The sequence below is a fragment of the Symsagittifera roscoffensis genome, chromosome 5 (assembly GCF_963678635.1).
Source record: "Symsagittifera roscoffensis chromosome 5, txSymRosc1.1, whole genome shotgun sequence".
Classification (NCBI taxonomy): Eukaryota; Metazoa; Xenacoelomorpha; order Acoela; family Convolutidae; genus Symsagittifera; species Symsagittifera roscoffensis.
In genome coordinates, this window is record NC_087066.1 from 57380899 (window position 1) to 57402324 (window position 21426).

Sequence of the window (21426 nt, forward strand, 5' to 3'; positions counted from 1 at the left end):
TTACTCTTTTTGCTTTTTGGCTTCCCATTTCAAGTTTTCCATTTTATTATTGCTTTAGATTCTCATGGTAAAGTTGTGTGATTTTACTATTTAAAATACCATGAACAAATCTGTTCAAAAAATGTTAATTTGTTCACGATGCAAAAAAATAATTTTCTTATTACACCGCAAAAAATATATATATTTTTGAATTTAAATTCCAATGTAGCAAGGGGGTAGAAAAGAACAAAAAAAGCTCGATTAAGTGAGCTCTGCCCTATGCTTTTCTCTATTTTATCGTAGTTTTGCTGATTGCGTCGGGTTTATTCATGTCCTGTTGATCGTGGGATCATTTGATGAAGGAAAAAGCGCCTTGGTACGTAACCGGAAAAAATTTGTCCCATATGGGACGCTATTATCGGAATAAGTAATATTTTATGACATATACACAGTCTTGCATGTAAGTATTAAAGTCCTACTTGAGCCTTAAAAAATACTCAGTATCGTATTTTAGTTTAGATATCCTGAGATTAATTGACTTCAAACAGGTTCCAAAGCAAGTGAAAATTTTTTTGGCTTTTTTGAAAATACACCCTCCTTTTATTGGTTTTTGTTCACAATTAATTAACTCAATAGCACGACCAAACCCACCTTTTAACGGGACCTTTTCCATTCAGGTTCAGTCACACAAGATATTTTGTCAGCTTCCGTTCGCAATTTGAAAGAAAATGAGAGCAAACAAACCACTGATAATTATAAATCAAGGGCTTTGAAAACTACTAAAGTACTTGACTTCAAAAATAGATTGGTCATAAAAGGAGTTCATGTAGGATTTTCACCCGTACCTAATGAATGCTTCATTTCAGATCTGAAGCTTCAACCCTGAAATGGGCTGTGAAATAATAGAATAACGCTTGGATGCTGTTATTTCAGACTGAATTTCAGATCTGACATTCCATTTTTCAGGTAGTCCAATTTGCAAATTTTACTCCCCCTCCCTTTCAATCAAAACATGAGACAAAAAGTCGTTAAATTTTGTATTTTTCCTGGTTTTGTGGTTTTTTTGTCAGGTGTTTTAATCTACAGTATTTATTTATCAAAGTTAATCTAACCTTTTGTAGAATTCATTTCTAGCTTGTAGTTTTTTCAAGTACTGGTCTTGTCGTTTCACGTAACTCAACTTTTTGTCCTCTTGCTGCTTGCGACTCTTGGATCCACTCGCCGATGACGAGGAGAGACCCATTTGAGCCGAGAAGATGCCGAGTGGGTCGAATGACCCGAGTGATGACTTGTCGTCTTTCTCCGCCTTTTTCGCCTGCGACTCTTCGATAATGAGGGCGGTGGTGACTGAGTAGCGTCTGAATTTCCTCTTTTCCCTGAAACAAATTGAAAAAAAATATGTAAATTGTCTATCAGACTTTCAAATATGTCAAGCTTTGTCAATAAAGTATTATTGCGATCATCCATTTAGTTTAAAACGACTTGAATCACAAGTATAGGCGTCTAAGAGCCTGGTGAAAAGAAAAATAAATCCTGATTTTTTTTACTGAAACGAGATATTTATTTTTCATTGCAACTTTCTGAATGAAGCGTAGTGGATGCGACGACCGCAAGGTGTGGGCGTAGTGAGTGGTGGAGAGTTGTGAATGGAGAGGAGAGACTAGTTAGTTTTCAGCGGCTTCTTGGGACTAAATATTTGCTTTGCTGTTTTTCTATTCCTTTTTTGAAGAAAACTGCTGTTGATTCTGCCTAAGTTCTGAGCATTAATAAAAATTCTCTCATTACATCACGGACAAAAATGACGCTATTTGAAAAAAAAACAGTTTGCATAGATATTAATGTGGTCGCAACATTCTGCACAGCAACCAAACATCATTTTTTCCGAATTACAATGTATTTTTGAGGGGGCCTAGGAAATTAGACGATAATCAAATTCAACGGATCCTACAAAAAAAAAGAAATTGAGCGAAATGCGAATTGTTTTTTACAGATCTGGCATTTTAGATGTCACTGCTATCAAAAGGAAAGGGCCAACAATGTTTTTTTTAAGAGTCAAGTTTCACAAATGCAAAAAGAACATAAAATGACAAAACCTATCAAAACAATTAGTTTAAATGAACATAAAGTGTCAAATCCGAACATTAAAGGAGAGTTTTGAATTGAATAAATTATGAATGATTGACATGTAAAGTTTTTAGTCACCGAAATTTAACTGTTTTCTGCAAATAATTTTACTTTTCTCACGCAATTTGTCTGCAAACAATTTTGATCTCTCTCACTTTCGTCTATTTTCTCACAATTGCAGTTTTGCAAAATCGTGTATTTTCCTTTTAAGTGCATCCGTCTAATTTGCTTGTCGTCTAATGTCTCAGCCCCAATTTTGAGGACAAGCCATGGTTTTTTTAAATTCTTCTCATGAGTTGTTAGGTTTTGTTTCAACTTTTTACGCTAGCAATTAGCAAGCAATATCTAACAGGGTTATAGCCTTTTTTCTGGTTAACAACTATTTAAACAAAACCACTGAATCATTTGCGCATTTTACTTTATTAATGTATCACTTCCGTGGTATTGTTTTGGCTCGTTTGCCATAGAGATAATTTTCAAACTGTGGACGACAAAAGTTCAAAAAAATTCCCTGTGAAAAAAAGTGTTTGTCTGATTCTTGTTTTTCTGCTATTTTGGTCGTCTTAATTTTCAGGAAACAGCTTGTAATTATCATTGGAACTTTTTCATTCTGGTAGTCTGGTCAGTGTGCTAGTAATTGTGTTCCAAGAAGTTTGGCTGATTGTTTGATATTTAATTGTGAAACTTTTTCAGTTCAGATTTTTGGCAATTTATTTTCATATTTTACTCTATCGTTTGCTTTCTTCTCTGTTCCGGAGAGTTCAATACTTGGCACCGTTTCTTAAATTTTTTGAAATCATGATTCTTTGTAATTTGAAAAATTTAAGAAGGCTAGTGTTTTTGTTTAATTTTTTAAAAATTTTGTTTTGCATATGTTTCATTCGCCCGGTTTGAGTTTCAATCGCCCAGTTTGAGTTTTGTGAATCATAAATGTAATAAAATGGCTAGATCTTCCTTGTTCTTGTAATCTTATGAGGTCCTTTTCAATAATTTTTTGATGTTTTCAGAGTCACTTTTTTACGCTGTGTGCATATAGTTTTATATCGCAAATGGCGCAAGGTTTCGCTTTGCTTTTGTGTAAGAAATATACCTGTTGGTAAATTAAAACTGTCGGCCAATTTTTGTGTCGATTAGTTTTGGCAATCGAAGCAAAAAAAAAACAGTATTTTCTAAGTTAATATGTCTGAATTAAAGTTTTTGGTTGGATTATTCATGTGAGACAAAAGGGCATGTGCTGGAAGCTTATCCTCGATAATTACAGGCGCTTCTTTCTTAGTATAAATTTCGTCAAAGTGATTATTTTAACAATAAGTAGCGCATTTTCTACAGGAACTCAATTATGATTGTATTAGATTGATAAAGTTACAAAGAATATTTCACTGATTTGGAAACAAATGCTATAATCAGACGTTTGTGAATTTGGGCAAATCAACATCCGTAGCCTTAAATAGACCAAATTAAATTATTTTGTCAATGAAACAGCGTATTTTCTACAGGAACTGAATGATAATTGCATTAGATAAATTGACTAAGTTACAAAAAAATATATTTCAGTTATATGGAGAAAAAAATGCTATAATTAGACGTTTGTTGAATTGGGATAATCAACATCCGTAGCCACAAATAGACCAAATTAAGATCAAGCTTCCCCTTTTTATTTTGGACCGAAGTTGTTCAGTAGGTTCCGCTGATTGCACGATTAACTTAAACTATTCCGATTAGCTTGAAATTTCAAGTTTAATACACAATAACATCCGCCCCACGACTCAAGTTATAAACGGCGTGGAGGGCTGTTGTATTCGACATGAAATCTGATTAGTATGGCAGCAGTGGTTTGTTTTTTGATGGTTTTGCTTCGCTTAGTAGCCTCTGCCATTGCCTAAAAAAACATAACTTTAATTTTTTATAAAATAAGTTTTGGACCCAAAATAGTAATCCATGTTTAATCCGGCAGACGAAACTTAGGCCACGAAAGAATTTTCTTAAACTTAGCTTAAGTAACAATTCCATTGATAACTTTGGCGCACAAACATTTATACAAGCAAATATTGATGCCAAAGCCAGATACTCGAGATAAAGTTTATCAGAAATCAGTGCGCTATTTTTTAACTAAGAGGCCATTTAAATAAAAGTTTGACTCTTTTACTAGCCTTTCAGAACTTCAAACAAAGCTATTTCAAAGTAGTTTTTGTTTATGTACGGAATAATAGTGTTTCATATCTGTTTAAAATGGCATTAGAATCAATGACCGTTTTACTTTTGTTCTCATTGTACCTTTCTTTCCCCGTCCTTACGACAAGTCTGAATGTGTTGATTTTTTTGCCTTGTCATGGGGGTCAGTTTGGGACTATGTCGACGTTAATTGAACCCATTTGCAGTTACAGACACAACTGCACAATATTCGAAGACTCAGATGCATGCGAAGCGAAAACAGCCTCTTTTTACATGTAACATAAACCTGAGCGGCTGACATTAATATTATAGTAAGCTCTCATGCAGCCCAGTGTTTTGATCAGGGGCGGGCGGATCTAGGATTTTATTCGAGGGGCGAGGGAGGGCGGATTTTCAAAAACATTTTCGAAAATTTTGTCGACCTTTTATTTAGATCGACCGAATTGATTTTTCGAGCTCTCTTTAAGCACGTTTTAGTCCCTGTTTTGGCCAATGTTTGACCAAAAAATCGCGTTTTTTCGACGCGCACTCCCCCCTCAAAATTAGTATATATTGGCGCCTAAGGCGCTTTTAGAAAAATTTTATGGTCGGTCGGCCAAAAATGGATTTCATAAAAAGTACCAAAGGGGGGTCGAATCCCTGAGAAGAGGCGTCCGCATACCCCCCCGCCCCCCCTAAATCCGCCCCTGGTTTTGATCTTACAAAATCTTGCCAATGATCATGCAAGATTTTACCAAGTTACCCTATAAAATCGTGCAAGTCCATGCAAGATCTTAACAAGTTAACCTATAAAATCGTGCAAGTTCATGCAAGATCTTAACAAGTTACCCTATAAAATCGTGCAAGTTCATGCAAGATCTTAACAAGTTACCCTATAAAATCGTGCAAGTTCATGCAAGATCTTAACAAGTTACCCTATAAAATCGTGCAAGTTCATGCAAGATCTTCACAAGTTACCCTATAAAATCGTGCAAGTTCATGCAAGATCTTAACAAGTTAACCCTATAAAATTGTGCAAGATCTTGCATGATCGGTCACGATTTCCAAGTTAATTGCCAGGATATAACCAAGTTACTTGGCAACAATAATATGATCTAGCCGGCAGAGTTTATTGTCAAAAGCGTAGGGCGTGCTGCGAGTCGATTTGAGAGGCGGGCTTCCGATTTAGCTGAATTATTTAAGTTTTTCTCCGGGCTTTTTAGATCGACGAATCTTATTTCCGAGTTTTGAAACTACTATAGAAACGATATAGTCATTTAACCGCCCCTCTTACCAATTAGATTTATTGCACCAAACAAAGCCTGAGCTGGCCATAAGGAACTAGAAAAGAAAAATGCATTGATAGCCTAAAGAGGCATTTTTTCTGCTGAATTATAGCCCAACATTGTTAGATAAAAGTTGGCCAATAGCTCAACAGAAATACAATATTTGGTAAGTCAAGCCGTCATAATTTGTGAACCGTTTGAGTAATTATGTTAGTCTGGTTATGTCAGCGATTCCAGCAAGGTCAAAGTTCACCGAATCAAAAAACATGTCGTAGGAAACGATCAATACGATGGAAAATTCCACTCTTTTTTCACATATTGCTCGAACATTGCGAGACACTATGAGTTTGCTTATACCGAGATTTCAAAAAAATTCGAGGAGAGAGCGACTGAGTTTGACGTTTTCGTGACAGAGTTGAAATTTGCGTCAACTTTGATTGTTGCAGAAAACTTCAACATCCCCGCGATTGTCCAAAGTTCGGGAATGCCAGGGGGTGTAGAAAGTATCCAGGATAAGCTGCATTTTCAAATGTGGGAAGTTTTCTTGTATAAAATGTTCTTTACGCCATGTTGGCAATGGATCGATGGCAAAAGAGCCGAAAACAATTTGCCTGAGCTGGATTTTCAGGGTCGTTTCATCAAATCGGAATATATACCAGCAGGCAAGCGTGTTTACACAAAAAATTCTGAAAAATTATGATTTGCTATCCAGCTGCGATAGAAGGATATTATCGGGTTTTTTGGGTGTTTCAGGCGTTTTGGGGTGATATTATTGTTGGGTTTTTTGGGTGTTTCAGGCGCAATTTCATAATTAAAGGCATTTTGAGACTAAATCTAAGTAATGATCTAAACACTAGTACCCGGTTGGGTGACCGCTCGACTAGCATAAAGCTCGACAAGCATAAAAGTGTGAAATCATGAAAATATATCGACTAGCATTATTTTGATAGCTATTTTTCTCAGAAATACAAAACGACAAAAAAGAATCCTTTCAAAGTTAAACTTGTAAACGTGTATTTTTGAGATATAGAAACATTAGAAACTTACTTATATCAACAAGCAAATGAAATTCCTCGTACCATAAATTGTGATCAGTCAAACCCGACCCATAGGGGCAGATTTAGAGAGGGGGCTGGGTTGAGGAGCGTACACTCACAAACACCCCCCCCCTCCCTAGCCCTCAAGGATTCGACCCCCCTGCCGACCCAAAGAGCCCCCCTTTGGTAGTAATTTAGGGAATTCTTTTTTTAAAAAATTCTTTTTTAAGAAAATTCTTTTTAACGCCTTTTTTCGCCTGTTTTTTTTTCGAAAAACCGTCTCTTCCCTTGAGAAAATGATAGATCAGCCTCTGCCCCGATTTGTAATGGCTTGAACCGTACACTTCTTCAAATGGCTTGAATCGTTTCGCATTTGTTTATCCGTTAAATTATTTCATTAGGGATTGCAATTCGTTCAACCCCTCCCTGCAATTACTAAACTACTATTCACCCCAACCCCCAAACCCCCTGAGATTACAAGTCACAACAAAGACCCAGCACCCCCCCCCCCCTACTCCGCGTAAACACACCCCCTCAAACGCCCCACAGCGGGGGTGGATTTAAACGAGGAGTTGTAAGTGGGGGTGTGAACGGTGGGGAGTGTGAACGTGGGGGAGGCGGTTTGATCGTGTGTGGGGAGGGGGGGGGGGGGGGGGGGGTGAATGAGGGGGTGTAAGATTAGTCGATTATTCTTCATAAAACTCCAGTGCGGTAATGAGTTGGATCCTATGTTTAACGATGATAATTAACAAGATCCAAGGATTTTAATTCTGACAATATTTGAATTTTGACAGTTTTTCGATTTTTATGCCAGTCGATACGATTTTCATTTAAAAAAAATTTATGCTAGTCGATACACCGCCACTGGTTGCTGTAATAAGTGTAAATTCTCAGAGAAACCGCGAAAATTTCAATTTAGGCAAATAAATTTGAGGCATCAACATCAACATTGGAGTTGACCGATTGCAAAATAAGCAAAAAAATCAAAGTCCAAATAGTGTCAGCTCTAAAACGCATTGTAAAAAATTATTGCTAAAGGGTACCGATTTTGAAATGCAAGATGCACGATTTGAAATGCAAGATGCAGGAATTGTTCAGCAAAAGTTGCCCTCAAATCAGTTTTCGCTAATTTGAACTTCGGTTTTGTGCAGAAAACTTTCAGCAAATAGGAACGACTAATGATTCTATTATTTGGAAGTTTTCCATCATTCGGTCCCTCCATCATGAGAATAACTCCACCACGTTTTTGCATAATTGAGGTAATTAAGCTATATCATATATTTCATACAAAAAGCTTAAGTTGAGTTACCTTATTTATTCAATCCTTTTGAACGTTTTACATTTCCGATTTTTTTTTCAATTTTAATTGAAATGATTAAAATTTCTAATATGGTTGACAGGTTGCGCAAACTCCAACCTGAAACTGACGGTTCAATTGAATTCCGAAAGAAACAACGTTGTTGAACGGAATATTTAGAAGTGTTTTCTGAAAATTAAATATATTTTTTGCTTTTTATTGATTGTTTTATTTTAGAATTCGGTAAAAAAAATGGTATGCAAATACATTTTTAAGAACTAGGTTTCCGATGGTTTAATCTTCAAAAATATTTGGCTAAGTGTTTTTTGAAGGTTCGTGTACCTTAATCTTAAATAAATTGATAGGTAAATTTAAAAGATACTAATGGGCAGTAGCGGATTAAAGGGGGCGATGGAGAGGGGAAAGTTTTTTTCTTCAAGGATTCGACTTTATCGCCAGCCAAAGAATCGACCCTTTGGTACTACTATGCGACCTCCATTTTTGACTGACTGGATTTAAAGTTTACCAAATTTAATAATTAGGTAAGTTTTGTAAAGGTATATACTAATTTTCAGTGGCGAGCGAGCCAAAAAAAATCAAAAAGGCCTAGTGAAGAAATTTTGGTTGAAATAGGGTCTCTATAGTGATTTGGGAGATCTCGGAAATCTATTCGACGACAAAATTTGTGAATTTTTTTTGAAAATACTCCCCGTTTAGAAAATCCTAGATGCGCCCCTGCTTATGGGTCGTTTTACAGTTATAGTTAAAGTGAAGTTAAAGCAGTGGAAACTTATTCCAACTATCAGGTATTTCAGTTTTATTAAGAAGATTTAACATGATTTTTTTTGCATTGGTTATACCCAAAAAATTTGAAAAAAAACTTTCGAAAACCTGTAAGAAAAACTGGCAACTGCTGAGACGCGCAAATGCATACTGATAACTGTCAAGCTCATTTTTACAAAAAAAATCAAATAAAGCTCTGGTTCATAGTAGGATCTTGTGTTATTGCTATGCTACGAGTAAGTAAGAGCAAAAGAGAATAATTTAAAACCTTTAATTCTGTCTTGTTGAATTGCTTAGTTTTGTTAGAGATTACGTTCATGTGTCTTCTATGATCGCAACTGTCCAAATACTTGTTACGTTTGGCCTGCATGGATGGCCATGAATAATACTAACAATACATAACAGAATATTAAAATACTTTATCCAAGGTTACTGTGGCAACAGTACTACACGGTACCACATTCCCCTGAGTACAACAAAATTTTATATAATACCTTATAAAATTTTATAAATAGTATATAAATCTCAGTTTACTAAATGGTTTTCATTTTAGCTTAGTTTTCCTTGCTTGTTTTCTTCATCACTTCCGCTTTGTTTCTTGCAGCGTTCCACGATCCCGACTCATCCAACGATGTAGCTCCGAATTTCCTTTTGAACAAATGTCTCTCTAGTAAGTCAAACGTGTTGTTCTCCAATGTTGTTTCTTTGTTATTGATGTTCAACTTTGCCAGTAGGCCTCAAGTGCTGCCAAGCTTAGCTCTATTACATCGTCGTCACAACTAATCAAATTTACTGAGTGTGATACCGGGCTGCCGTATCTCTTTGGACCCTGGTTCTTTGTTTGTCGACTGCTTGGTCTGACTGTTGTTGTATCCTCGTCTTTGTCCAACTCGTCCGCAAATACTGCCGTGTTATTGTCAACTGATTCCGCTTGTTGATTCAGTAGTGTTTCTGCTTCGTTTTGTACCCCTCGGGTCAAAACCTGGTTTGTGATGTTCTCCCATTCTTTTGTTGTCATATTGTTATTCTGGAATGTGTCCAGAATTTCCTTTTCACTAGTTTGCCGTGTAATCCTTTTACTCACTGGAGCTTTTTTCGGTGCAGACGACTCTATGTATACAGCTTCATTACTCCAACCCCGCTTCTTAGATTCTTTTGCTGTTTCAACAGTTTTTGTTGAACGTGGCTCTTGTGTCTTGGTTTTTCCAGATCTTGCGCTTTGGACTAGTGTCCTGCCCTATTTGGCTTAACCCTTTTCCCACCTAGATTCAGTCCCCCGCCCGTCTTTGTTTCTCTTGACGTGACTACGTTTGGTGAGTTTTGAAACTTGTCCAATAGTCGATTGTCTTCTATCTCCTGATCGGTTGGCCCCTGGTCTTTCGCCTCATGTTCTTCAGCCGACTCACTGTCTACGTCTTCCTGATGTAATAATGTCCTCTGTTGTTTGCTCCTAGGCTCTTCCCCCGTTGGGCTCCTCTTCTTCTCCGAGCTCTGTGCTTTGGGCTGTGTATGCAGTTTTGATCTCGCTATGTCGCTCTTCCGATATACTGCACCAGCAGCCGTTTTGATTGTTGACGGCGTCTCTGCTACTACTTTGCCTTTCAGCGGTATTGTTAGGGCCTTTCCACTCTTTTTTTGCTCGTGTTTTCGGAGGAAGCTTCCTGACCAGCTATCATCTGCTGTAGTCTGTTTGTCCTCGATAAATCCTTTTTGCCATGAGTATAGGAGTTCCTTTCTCAGTTCGGGATTTATCGTGCTCGTTTCGTCTACAATTCGTCGTAGTTCGCTATCTGAGATATCCCGTCTGGTGACATTCTATCTCGCATTGGCCTCTAGTAGCTGCTTTAACTCCTTCGCCCTAGCTTTTTCTTTGGCCGCCGCAGTGTTGCGTAGAAACAGTGGGCTGACGTCCCGGCTATTCTGTCCTTTTCGGATGATCTTTACGTTTTCCTTGGATTGATCAATGCGTCTCTTCAACTGCGTTGCTGTTAACGCCGATCTCTCCAAATGTTCTTTATCTAAACGATCAGATTCCTTCAGAATTTTATCCCTTACATTTTTAAACTCAGTTTTAGGTAATCGACCAAAGTGCGCTTCAAACGGGGACAACTTTATTGTTTTCTGTTTGTTCCGTCTTAGGTCCCTAATTATTGTGCTCAAGCACAATTTAATAGATTGTATTTTTTCTTCGAGTAGCATTACTCCCAATCTTCGTTTAATAGTTTGTATCGTTCGTTCGACTAATCCGCATCCTCGATGATCACCGACTGGACAGAATTTTTGAATGATATTATTTTCAGTGCAAAGTTTTTTCATTGATTTTCCTTTAAACCCTGAAAACGGATCCGTTTTAATCGATTCTGGTATTCCATGTGTGTCAATGTAGGTACGTAGAAATTTTATTGTTGATTTTCCCCCTGTAGATTTCGTAACTTTGACTGACGGAAATTTTGAGTTTCTATCAATAGCAACTAACAAATAAATCTTCTTTCCCTTATGGTCTTCAAGTGGACCCGCATAGTCTAATTGTAACTCTTGCCCAGTCTGTGTCAACAGCGGAAGTGGTTTGGCCGAAATTTTTGGGATTAAATATTTAGCATTCTTACCATAACGAGTGCAACTTCTACACTCTTCGGCCATATTGACTATGTCTTTGTGCATGTGTGGCCACCATAAGTAATTGGAGACCTCCAACATCGCTTCTTGGCCAGGATGTCCTTGGTGAAGTCGCCGAAGCACCGCTTGTCTCAGCTTCTCAGGTACGGCTAAACGATTGTCCACCAGTAGGCAGTCATCAACAACCGACATCTGGTGCCACAGAGGGTTGGTGTATGGGCCCATTAGCTCGAATCCATGTCTATCGTTCCGTTCTACCACTCGCCTGAGCCGATCCATCCAAGTATCCTCTGATACTAGTTCCGCCAGTAGACTTTTGTCAAATAATTTTACAAGTGACAGTGGACTATTTGTTTCCTTTAACTGCTCCGACAGTTGGTAACTGCTTTTCCGCGATTTATGGCGATTTCTCGTCTTCTGTTGCGGTGTGACCATACAAGTCTCAGTTCCTGAACTGTAGTCCGGTTCATCAATGCTGTCCATCGTTAGGTCCACCTCAAAGATTTGTCCAATTTCAGTTTCATCTCCTGATTGGGTTTGTTTCGATGGTTTCGGGCTCTGCATCACCGAAGTGGCTTCTAATTCCATTGGCCGGGGTTTTTCATTCTTTTCCGATCCTATTAGTTCCCAAAATGAAACTAACATAGGTTGGGCTGTTGTGGCAGTTGACGTTGACTGACCACTATTTCCTGTGTCTGTGCCGATCTGTCTGTAAAGCGTGTTCCAATGCGCTTGTGGTATTTGTTCAAAGTCCGAATTATCTGATTCTGATTTGTTTGGGGTCCTTTGTATCATTCTGGTTCTTTGGAACGTCGTTTCTGTTATTTCCTCCCTTAGTGTGTCTGTGTTATTCCGATCCTGAATTCTGACAATCTTTTTTTCTTTTCCTCTTTTACTTGTTTCGCCTGAATGCATTTTTCTGATTCGTGATTTGATAACTTTCCGATTTCTTTAACTGATTCGACCGACTGTATTTGCTGACGATTTTGAGATAAACTGATTTTTGAGTTTTCAGACTTTTCTCGTTGAAACGAACGTGAATCTTCATTTTTTTTCGTTCCCGTCATGCTTTGTCCGTTTTGGACCGTTTTGGTTGCCATAGCAACGGGTAGATGACGTGTTCTGATTTGATACATTTTGATCAATTCTAGAATATTCTAGAACGTTTTCGTTCCGGTCGAGCCTATCGTGCTCACTCAGTCAACTGTTTAAACAGTCGAGAGCTTTATGAAAACTTTCAATCGATGTGACTACAAATTTTTCATCCAATACTGACTCCGGCCATGGTTCACCTTTCGGGTTTCTAGATAGGTAATCTACTATACCCATATCTTTTCCTGGTAAATGAATAACTTTAAATTGATAGGGTTAGTAATCTGTCTACCCATCTAGTCATCCTAGATTGGTAGGTTTTGTTTGACTTATTTTCATCCAAAGCAGAAACCAGTGCTTTATGATCAGTGGCTATCACGAATTCTTTTCCTAACAAATAATGTTTAATTCGGTCAACAGACCATACTACTGCTAGCAGTTCTAGTTCATTTGTGGAGTTTTTTTTTCTTGTGTGTTTAAATATATGGAAGCGAAAGCAATCGGTATCCACTCCCCCTCCCCGTTTTGTTGTTCCAACGATGCCCCCAGTCCACTATGGTTGGCGTCACATTTTACCCGAGCAAGTAGCTTAGGGTCGTAATAACGAATTTTTGTTATATTCGCAACCGCTGCTTTTATCGATTCGAATATCTCCGATTGTTCTTCTTTCCATTCGAATTTTTTACTTGAATTTTCACACTTTTGAGTTTTTTCTTTTCATTTTCTTCTCGCAGCAGAGGTCTCAACTTTTCAGTTAGAGTGGCTGCATTTGGAATGAATTTGGCCAGATGATTTATGCTACCCAGAAATGATCTGAGTTGTTTCAGTGAAGTTGGCGGACTAAGCTTCAAAATCGCTTCCGTTTTTGTTATCTTTGGAGAAATACCCTCCAACGATAACTGATGTCCCAACCAGTTCACCTCCTGTTGAAAGAATTCACATTTCAACAGTTTTAGTGCCAAATTTTCTTTTTCTAGCTTTTCCAGCACATTCAAGATCAATTTTTCATGTTTTTGTTCACTTCCTTTAAACACAATGAGTATGTCGTCGAGAAAACAGAACGTATTTTCCGCATGGTTCAATGTTCTGTCCATAGCCTTTTGAAACTCAGCTGGCATATCTGCCAGACCGTAAAATCCGGTCAAAAATCTGTATGTTCCAGTAGCTTGCCCACCTAAATTGCATTGTTTAGCTGTCTCTGCAGTTAGTTTAAGTTGACTGTAGGCATACTTCAAATCTAATACTGAGAAATACAGTGTACCGCTTTCATTTGCTGTGATTTTTTGACTGACCCCATCCAATAATTCATCCACATTCGGCATTTGATATTTATTTTGAACAACTGTCTATTGATGGGTTTGGCATCTAAAGCCAATTTTATGGAGTCATCTTTTTTTACTGTTATTACAATAGGTGCTATAAAACAATCACTAGTACATTTGTCTAGACGTTTTAAATGCCCCTCTGTTAGCAGTTTTTCCGTTTCCTCATACATTTTCCCTTGTATGTGTATTGGGATGCGTCTCCCTTTTTCTTGTAATGGACAAAGTGGGTATTTGAACTTTGTGCTGTCAACGTGATTTTTTGAACACCCTTGACGATCAAAAAGGTTTTTAAATTTACTATAGAATTTGTTTTTCCAACCTTCTGACTGTTCGCACAGTAACACGTCGAATCTCGTCTTTTCTTTCGGTGCCAACTTCTGTGTTGTGTGTATCCCGATTTTGCTCTGTAAATCCAGCCCCAAAAAACATCTCGTGCGTCGTTCTGTGATTAAGAACGATGCTCCCACCACCTCCCACCCTGCTGAACGGATGGTCGTGGTGATTGCACCCAATATATTGATCGGCTGTTTGTTATAGTCTACAAATTTTGTAGTCAAATTGAGATTTTTCCGTGGAATGAACCTCGTATTTTTTGAAGACTCCCGATTTTGCTTTGCAGTAGCCCAGTTCAAAAATGATACAGGACTGTCCGTATCAATAGTCATGTTGATAATTTGATGATCTATTCTCACTAAAGCTTTTAAGGACCTTATTTGTTTCGATCGGGTATTTCTGCGAATATCAACCTTCTGTATGTCCTTGCTACTTTTCTTGATATCTCGGTTTCTGTTTGATTGCTGTTTTATATACTCATCTATTTCTTCCATCGAAGACAATTCTGATTCAATAGCCATAATTTCGAACTCCTCACACGAGTCAAATGACTGAATTAAATTGCACTCTTCATCTGAGCTGGATGATTTTTTCGCAATCTCATTTACTTGCTGTGACTTACACATTTTTGCAAAGTGATTTGGTTTAGAACAATTTTTACATGTTTTGCCCATGGCCGGAAATTTCTTCAAATGTCCTTCCCCAAATGGTCGACCACATCGAGTACACGTTTTCGTGTCTGGAAAATTTTTCCCTTTTTTTCTGTCTGATGATTTCTTCTTGTACATATTGTTCGGTTGTCTCCTTCCGTAAGCATTTTTATTTCCAATACTCATAATTGGTTCTTGCTTTATCTTCATTGTTCCATTTACCTGAGCTGTACTTGCAGTCGTTTCATTAGTTTTCTGAAATGTCTGAGTTGTCTGTTTACTTTGTTCAAATTTCAGCGCCCTTTTCAATACTTCCTCTGGTGAAAATGTTTCAAACGTTAGTGTATCTTGTAATACCACATTTTTCATTTTCGATATGAATAGGTCACGCACTAGTTCGTCCTCCAGTGTCCCTAATTCTGCTCTAGCCGCTTGAGCAGTTAATGCGGCATGAAATGCCTCGAGTGATTCCCCTATTTCCTGTGAACGATTAAACAGCTTGTAGCGTTCATACGTAACACTCTGTGATTTATCAAATGAAGTCTTAGCCAATGCTACCATCTGCCTCAATTCTAACTTTGAAACTTCTACATGCGGGTTCTTTTGAACAAATTTCTTCTTTCCTTCTGTCCCCAACGGAAGAAATAATCTAGAGGCTACTCTTTTCTGTACTTCGTTGTAAGATACGTTGTGTCCAACCTTTGGTCCTCTAGTTTTTCTTTCTTCATTTTCCAAGAGAATCTTATCCCGGGCTAGTTGGTCTCGAGCTTCCCTTTCTGTAATCGCCTGAGCGTTTTCATGTTCTCGTGGGGTCTCTGATCTTGGTAACGGTTCCAATAGAACTTCTTTCGGTTCTTCTAATAATAGTTCCGGATTCACGCTCTCCTTTACTGTAACTGCCAAAAGAAATTGGTCTAGCCATATTTTGAAATTCCAAGGAGGGTCGGAATTCGCGGTCGTCCAAAATACAGGGATCCCCATATCTGTTCTATTGTCCTGGGACAGAAATCCTGCTGGCTGCGCCATGTGATATTGATATGCTACGAGTAAGTAAGAGCAAAAGAGAATAATTTAAAACCTTTAATTCTGTCTTGTTGAATTGCTTAGTTTTGTTAGAGATCACGTTCATGTGTCTTCTATGATCGCAACTGTCCAAATACTTGTTACGTTTGGCCTGCATGGATGGCCTTGAATAATACTAACAATACATAACAGAATATTAATAACACTTTATCCAAGGTTACTGTGGCAACAGTACTACACGGTACCACAGATCTAATAAAATTTTCAACCATGAAACTTGTAGCATAAAATCTTAGATTTTTATTGGTTTTCTACGGCTAATTTACCGTTTTTTAATTTTCAAGCGTAGTACATTGATGTATTAACAAATAAAACTGCGCGGTTCAGATTACATAATGGAAAAATGTTTATACGGAACTTTAATTACAAATAAGTCGCATTTTTTTTCGGGCACTTGGTTTTTGTCGGCTTAGTTTCCAATTTCCTTTTGAATTACTTAATATATGTTTTCACCTTATAAAGCGTGCTTCATACATAGTTTTTCAGCTAATGATTAGACGTTTGTTTAAGGAGAGGATCGGTAGTTTCCAAATTGTCTCACCTTTGTTATAACTTTGCGACATCCATTTTTGGCTGACGAACCTCAAATTTTTTCTAAAGGCGCCTTGGGTGCCAATGTAACTAATTTTGAGCGCGCCAAAAAAAACGCATTTTTTTGTCAAAATTTCCAAAGAGTGCCCAAAAACGCCGTTTTTTGGCCTGTGTTTAAAAAAATTTAAGTTTAAATAAGGTCCTTATAGTATTTTTGGAGGGCTCGGAATGCGTCCAAATTGATCGACCTAAAAAAAGGAAAAAAAAGGTCCGCAAAAAATTCAAAATTTTTCGAAACCCCCATACCCCCCCCCCCCCCCCCCTATAAAATTTCTACGCACGCCACTGGAGAGGATATAAAAATATTGCTTGGCTTGATATTGTTTTGACATTTAACTAACGCTTTTGAATCAAATTTTTGAAATTTTTTTTGTTTTCTTTATTTTTTTAAACTGTTCCTGTTATTTTTGTATCGCCGCATCGTCTTTGCCATAAGCAATAAAATCTGTCTTGACTCCGACCTCGCCTTCTTTTTACCCCGAGCCGAGCTCCGAGTACATTTACGTGGGTGGAAGGCGAGACGAGGCTAATTTCAGACATCTGGATCCCGACTTGTCAAATTGGATAGAAATTTCCGAGTCCTACATCGTCTACGTTAGTCTCGGAACTTTGGCGACTGTTGAAAAAACTGCCATGAAGACTTTTATCGAGAGGGTGAAACATCAGAACACGTTTCGTGTTTTGTGGCTCTGAGTCCCGGGTTGCAGAAACTTGTTGGCGAATTAGGAATAGATCGAGCTGTCGAAATTCAAGCTGCAATTCAAGGTAGTTTGGATATTTGATCTAGAGAGAGGAGTTAGGTCGGGACAGTTTTGACCCTGCACTATTGGTATATTTGACAGTTTTAAGCTTTTCTGAAGCTTTCATTTACAACATCGGCTGCAACTGACATTATGCTTAACACCGCAACTCTTCGACGGGCTTATAATGTGCGTTCTTTTTTATAGAAAATTGCTGAAAATTAAAAGGGGTCTTAAAAACAACGTGTATTAAAGATTTTATTGAAAACAAACATTTTATAAAAAGAATCGGACAGCTTGACTTTTGGAAAGCGGATATCACACGAGAAATTATTCCTGAGTGACTTTGTACCCCAGTTTAAAATTTTGGGTGACAAAAAAGTGAAGTTTTTTGTAACACACGGTGGACTTGGCTCCATGATTGACTTGGTAAAACAAAAAGTGCCGGCCATTTGCACTCCTCGATTCAGCGACCAATTTCTAAATTCAGCGAAAATGGAAAAGTTGTCGATCGGAATATCGGTCAATGATTTTACTATAGAAGATATTGAACAAGCAATTGACAAAATTCAGCCGAACTACAAAAAGTACCAGAAAAACCTCGAACAATTGGCAGATGAACTGAAAAGATATGAAAACTCAGATATTTTGAATAACTTTGTGGAAAAAATTGCGACAAGGAAAGAAATAACGATTCAACGTAACCTCAAATTTCAATTGAACAGCAGCCGATACCATTACATTTGGAAGCTTACGTTGTTATTTTGAATTTTTGGGCTATTTATAGTCGGTTTTTGGTGAAATTAGCCAAAAAGTTAAAGCAGATATCGAAACGCAAAAAGAACAGACTTTTTGGGCAATCATAATCCGCTGTTTTTTTGGAAAATAGTCATGATCATTATATTGCTTACTCCTTCTTTATACACTGTTTGTATGTTGTTTAATATAAAAAAACCACAAAATATTTGTACATATAAAAACTATATAAAAATTGGATTTTTGCATACATGGAAGCAAAAAGTAAGCAAAAAAAGTGCAAACCAAACTATAGCAAAACTGCTCGTGTCAGGGCAAAGTACTGAACGTTTCGACTGCCTTTTAAGGTCTATCGTGAATTGTTTGCTTTCGCAAAAACAATGATCTCAATTTTTCCAATTTTTTATAGATTTTTTAAAATATTTTCAAACCCCCGCCACGGCATGTAGAGTGAAAGTTTTATGTTTTACTTTGCTTACGCGTTAACAGCATGAAATACGCGTTAATAGCATGAAATATATCAAGCAATAGTTGTCCCAAGTTAGCAATATTTAAACCCCAAAAACTTAACGAAAAAAATCACAGGTGAAGTAATTTTTATGTTTTAATTGCAGCATAAATACTTTTTGAATGGTATTTAAAAAAAAACTTTGTCAAAAAATTCTAGGCAAAAATCCGAAATTTGTCTTGAGAAAAAATTTACCCGAGCACAAATATTCCGATGTTTTCTTCAAAATTGGGAACAATGAAAAGTGGCCGAGTTTAAGGCTCGTTGATGGTTTTTTTTCCAAAGCCAATTTAAGAAGCTGAATTTACCTTTTTTCTGAAGGTTTTATTCCTTACAAGAACGGCTGAAACCTTTAAAATATGTTTGGAGTTATATTTCGCGGTCGGATTATTTTGTCGGATTATTTTTCTAAGCAAAAACTTTTCCTGCAAATTCTGCACTTTTTTATTTTAGAATGTCAATTGCAATATTCGTATGTGTGCAAGTCGATGAGTTTCGAGAGATTTTTGCGTTTCCGTGGTCGTGCAAAGTTGCGTCGCGTGAAATATGGATTGAGCAAAAGTTTTCTGCAAAGTCCTGCAGAAAACTTTTGAACCTACAGAGTCGCAAAAATGAGCCGCGCAAATTCGCGCAGAATGTTCATGCTCGAGCAAATTTGCGAACTTTTCTAGGCCACATATTTTGTTTGGGTCGCACAAAGCCGTATAAATCTTTTTGTTCGCGTAATGTCGCGATATACCCATTTTGAAACGCAACTGTTGCAAAATACCTGTTTGGCTTTGCGATGGTCGCAACTTACTAATTTTAGTCGCAACTTACCCAATTTGAGTCCAGCTGGTTATGATCAATTAAAGTACCTACTATACTTAGTGTTTTTATACAAACTGTAATTAATTTTAAAATGGTCGATTCATAAAGCCTCAAAAACAAACTCAGCGCAAAAGTGAGACAAAATCGAAAAGTGTTCAAGAGAGCAAAAATTATTTACACAAATGTTTTTAGAAGGACCAAAGCAATAGATAGTGTACACAGAAAAGCAAAAGAAAACAATGAACAATAAACGCGCTCAGTATCATACGAGAAAAAGATGCAAAAATCAAAACAATCGTAACTACATCAAAATATTATTTCAATGCATATAACGTTAATTTGCGGCATTTTCAACTTTTTTTTTGCTCTGTTAAACTTCCGAACTCCTGAGCATCACTTCAACAAATCGGGCTGTCCTGACAAAATGTCATTAAAATTGCTTATGATTTACCTGATAAATTTAGAAAATTCACAATATTTCATTTTTTTTTGGATACAGCCGGGGCGCTTATTCTTTTTTCAATTTCAGATTTTGTTTGTTTTTCAGTCATAGCATTAGCAAAAAAAGCTGATAATATTCCATTTTTTGTTAATGGTTTTTTGAAATGACTCATTTCAATTTCGGATATTGTCAGTTACTTAATCAAGCGTAATTTTAGACCAGCATAGAGGTTGATTTACTAGATTTTGTGCAATAAATTATAAAGAACGTTTTGATATTGGGTAGTTGAGTCAAAAAATTTAGTCAAATGACATAATTTTTTTTAGCTCGACCCAAAAAACTTGTTCAATTATGGGCTGAACATCATGAGTCAAGATGTTTAGTCAATCAGAAAAGTTATCAATTTTTGTTTAGTCCGGAAACTTTCAATTTGATTGAACTTTCGGAACATTTAAGAAAAACTATATTGTTTTAAAAACGGCTGTTGCTCTTCCCTTCACAACAGACAATTTCAACTACAGAAAAACTCGCCATTAAAATGGAGAATCAGTTGGTCCAAATCATGTACAGAATCATGTTAATCTCATGTTAAGGCTTAGATTTTTCTATCTACTATTAAATGAGTAATTTCTTAGTTTCAAATTTTTTTAGTTTTTCCTTCTCACTTAGATTGGAGGTAGCAAATATAAATTGCACAGCAAAGGTCCTGTGATTGAATCTGACCATATCTTGTTATTTGTTTTTTTTTTCAAACGGGAGCCGCTTGGTAAGTTTCGCTCCGATGCTGATTTTGTAATCTATTTGGGCAGTAAACGATTTGTTCCCTATAAGGTTTTGCGGAACAATTTTGGTTGATTTTCAGCTGATTGGCTGTCGGCTTTGATTCTGTCAGCTTTTTTCTTGTTTCTTACAAAATTCCGATATTATTTATGAGATGAATATTACTTGTTCCCAAATTTTTGATTGCTCAAAATCAACCCCATTCAGAAATCAAGTTCTAATCAATATAGTCATAAATTTTTTTGTTTTTTTTTTACTTTTTTGTTTTTTATTCCTTTCTTCAACGGTAAAAACGTTCGAAGTTCTTTGTGATAGTTCTTGAACGTCTTGCTGTTTTAATCTTATACTTGTTGTATCGCAAGGGATGAAAACCTCCACTTCGCTTCTGTGCTACCTCTATTAATCAAATGCTTTTTGTTCTGCAGTTTATGACATATTAGCTTTAAAAAATTTAAAAAAAAAAAAGAATTTAGAATTTAATAGTTTTTATTGCCTGATTTTTAAACTGCTTTGTTAAAAATTGAAACATTCAGAGTTACTAGCACAGAAACCGGCTATCCTAGTTTCAAAATACTGGATTCCCGATTGGATAACAATAATTAGAGGCAAGTTAACGTTTCTTCCATCTATATCGTGAAGGATGGATGCAGATATTAGCTCCATCCGAAAATTAATCACATTTAGCCCAACATTTCATGTTGTGATTCTTCTTAGTGCAATTGTCCAAGTAATTTGCAAAAATAAGCTCAGTGCAAACCCACAGCGTAGTTGTTGGAACCCAGTACCAATTTCGGTTTTGAGGGTTTTAAGCTCGCAGTTTACTTTTAAAATAATAAATATGAAAAGCTCGGAGAAGAGCAAAACGAGATTCATCAAGTTTAATCATATAATTAAAACATCCTACCTGAAAAGGCCTTTCAAGGTAGTGACTAAATTGCTCGTGAAGCCTTGGTTGCGTCAAAGTATACGCTTGATTTTCTACCCAAGGCACTGAATGCGCTTAAATTTGTGGAATAAATTTCCTTATGGTCGCTTAATGGTTC

The 21426-nt window shown here is 36.9% G+C and overlaps 2 protein-coding genes across 2 annotated transcripts in view; both read right to left on the bottom strand.

Moving 5' to 3' along the window:
- LOC134846809 (uncharacterized) overlaps window positions 1-9675 on the bottom strand; it is a 29267-nt gene extending 19592 nt beyond the window's left edge. The window contains exons 1-2 of the mRNA XM_063864202.1: window positions 9386-9675; window positions 1092-1355 (exon numbers count right to left, since the gene is read on the bottom strand). Of these exons, the coding sequence (XP_063720272.1) occupies window positions 1092-1355; window positions 9386-9675 (554 nt within the window). The remainder of the gene's footprint in view (window positions 1-1091; window positions 1356-9385) is intronic.
- Window positions 1-21426, bottom strand: part of LOC134846922 (putative leucine-rich repeat-containing protein DDB_G0290503) — a 325348-nt gene that overhangs the window by 197104 nt on the left and 106818 nt on the right. The gene's annotated exons all lie outside the window — the stretch shown is intronic.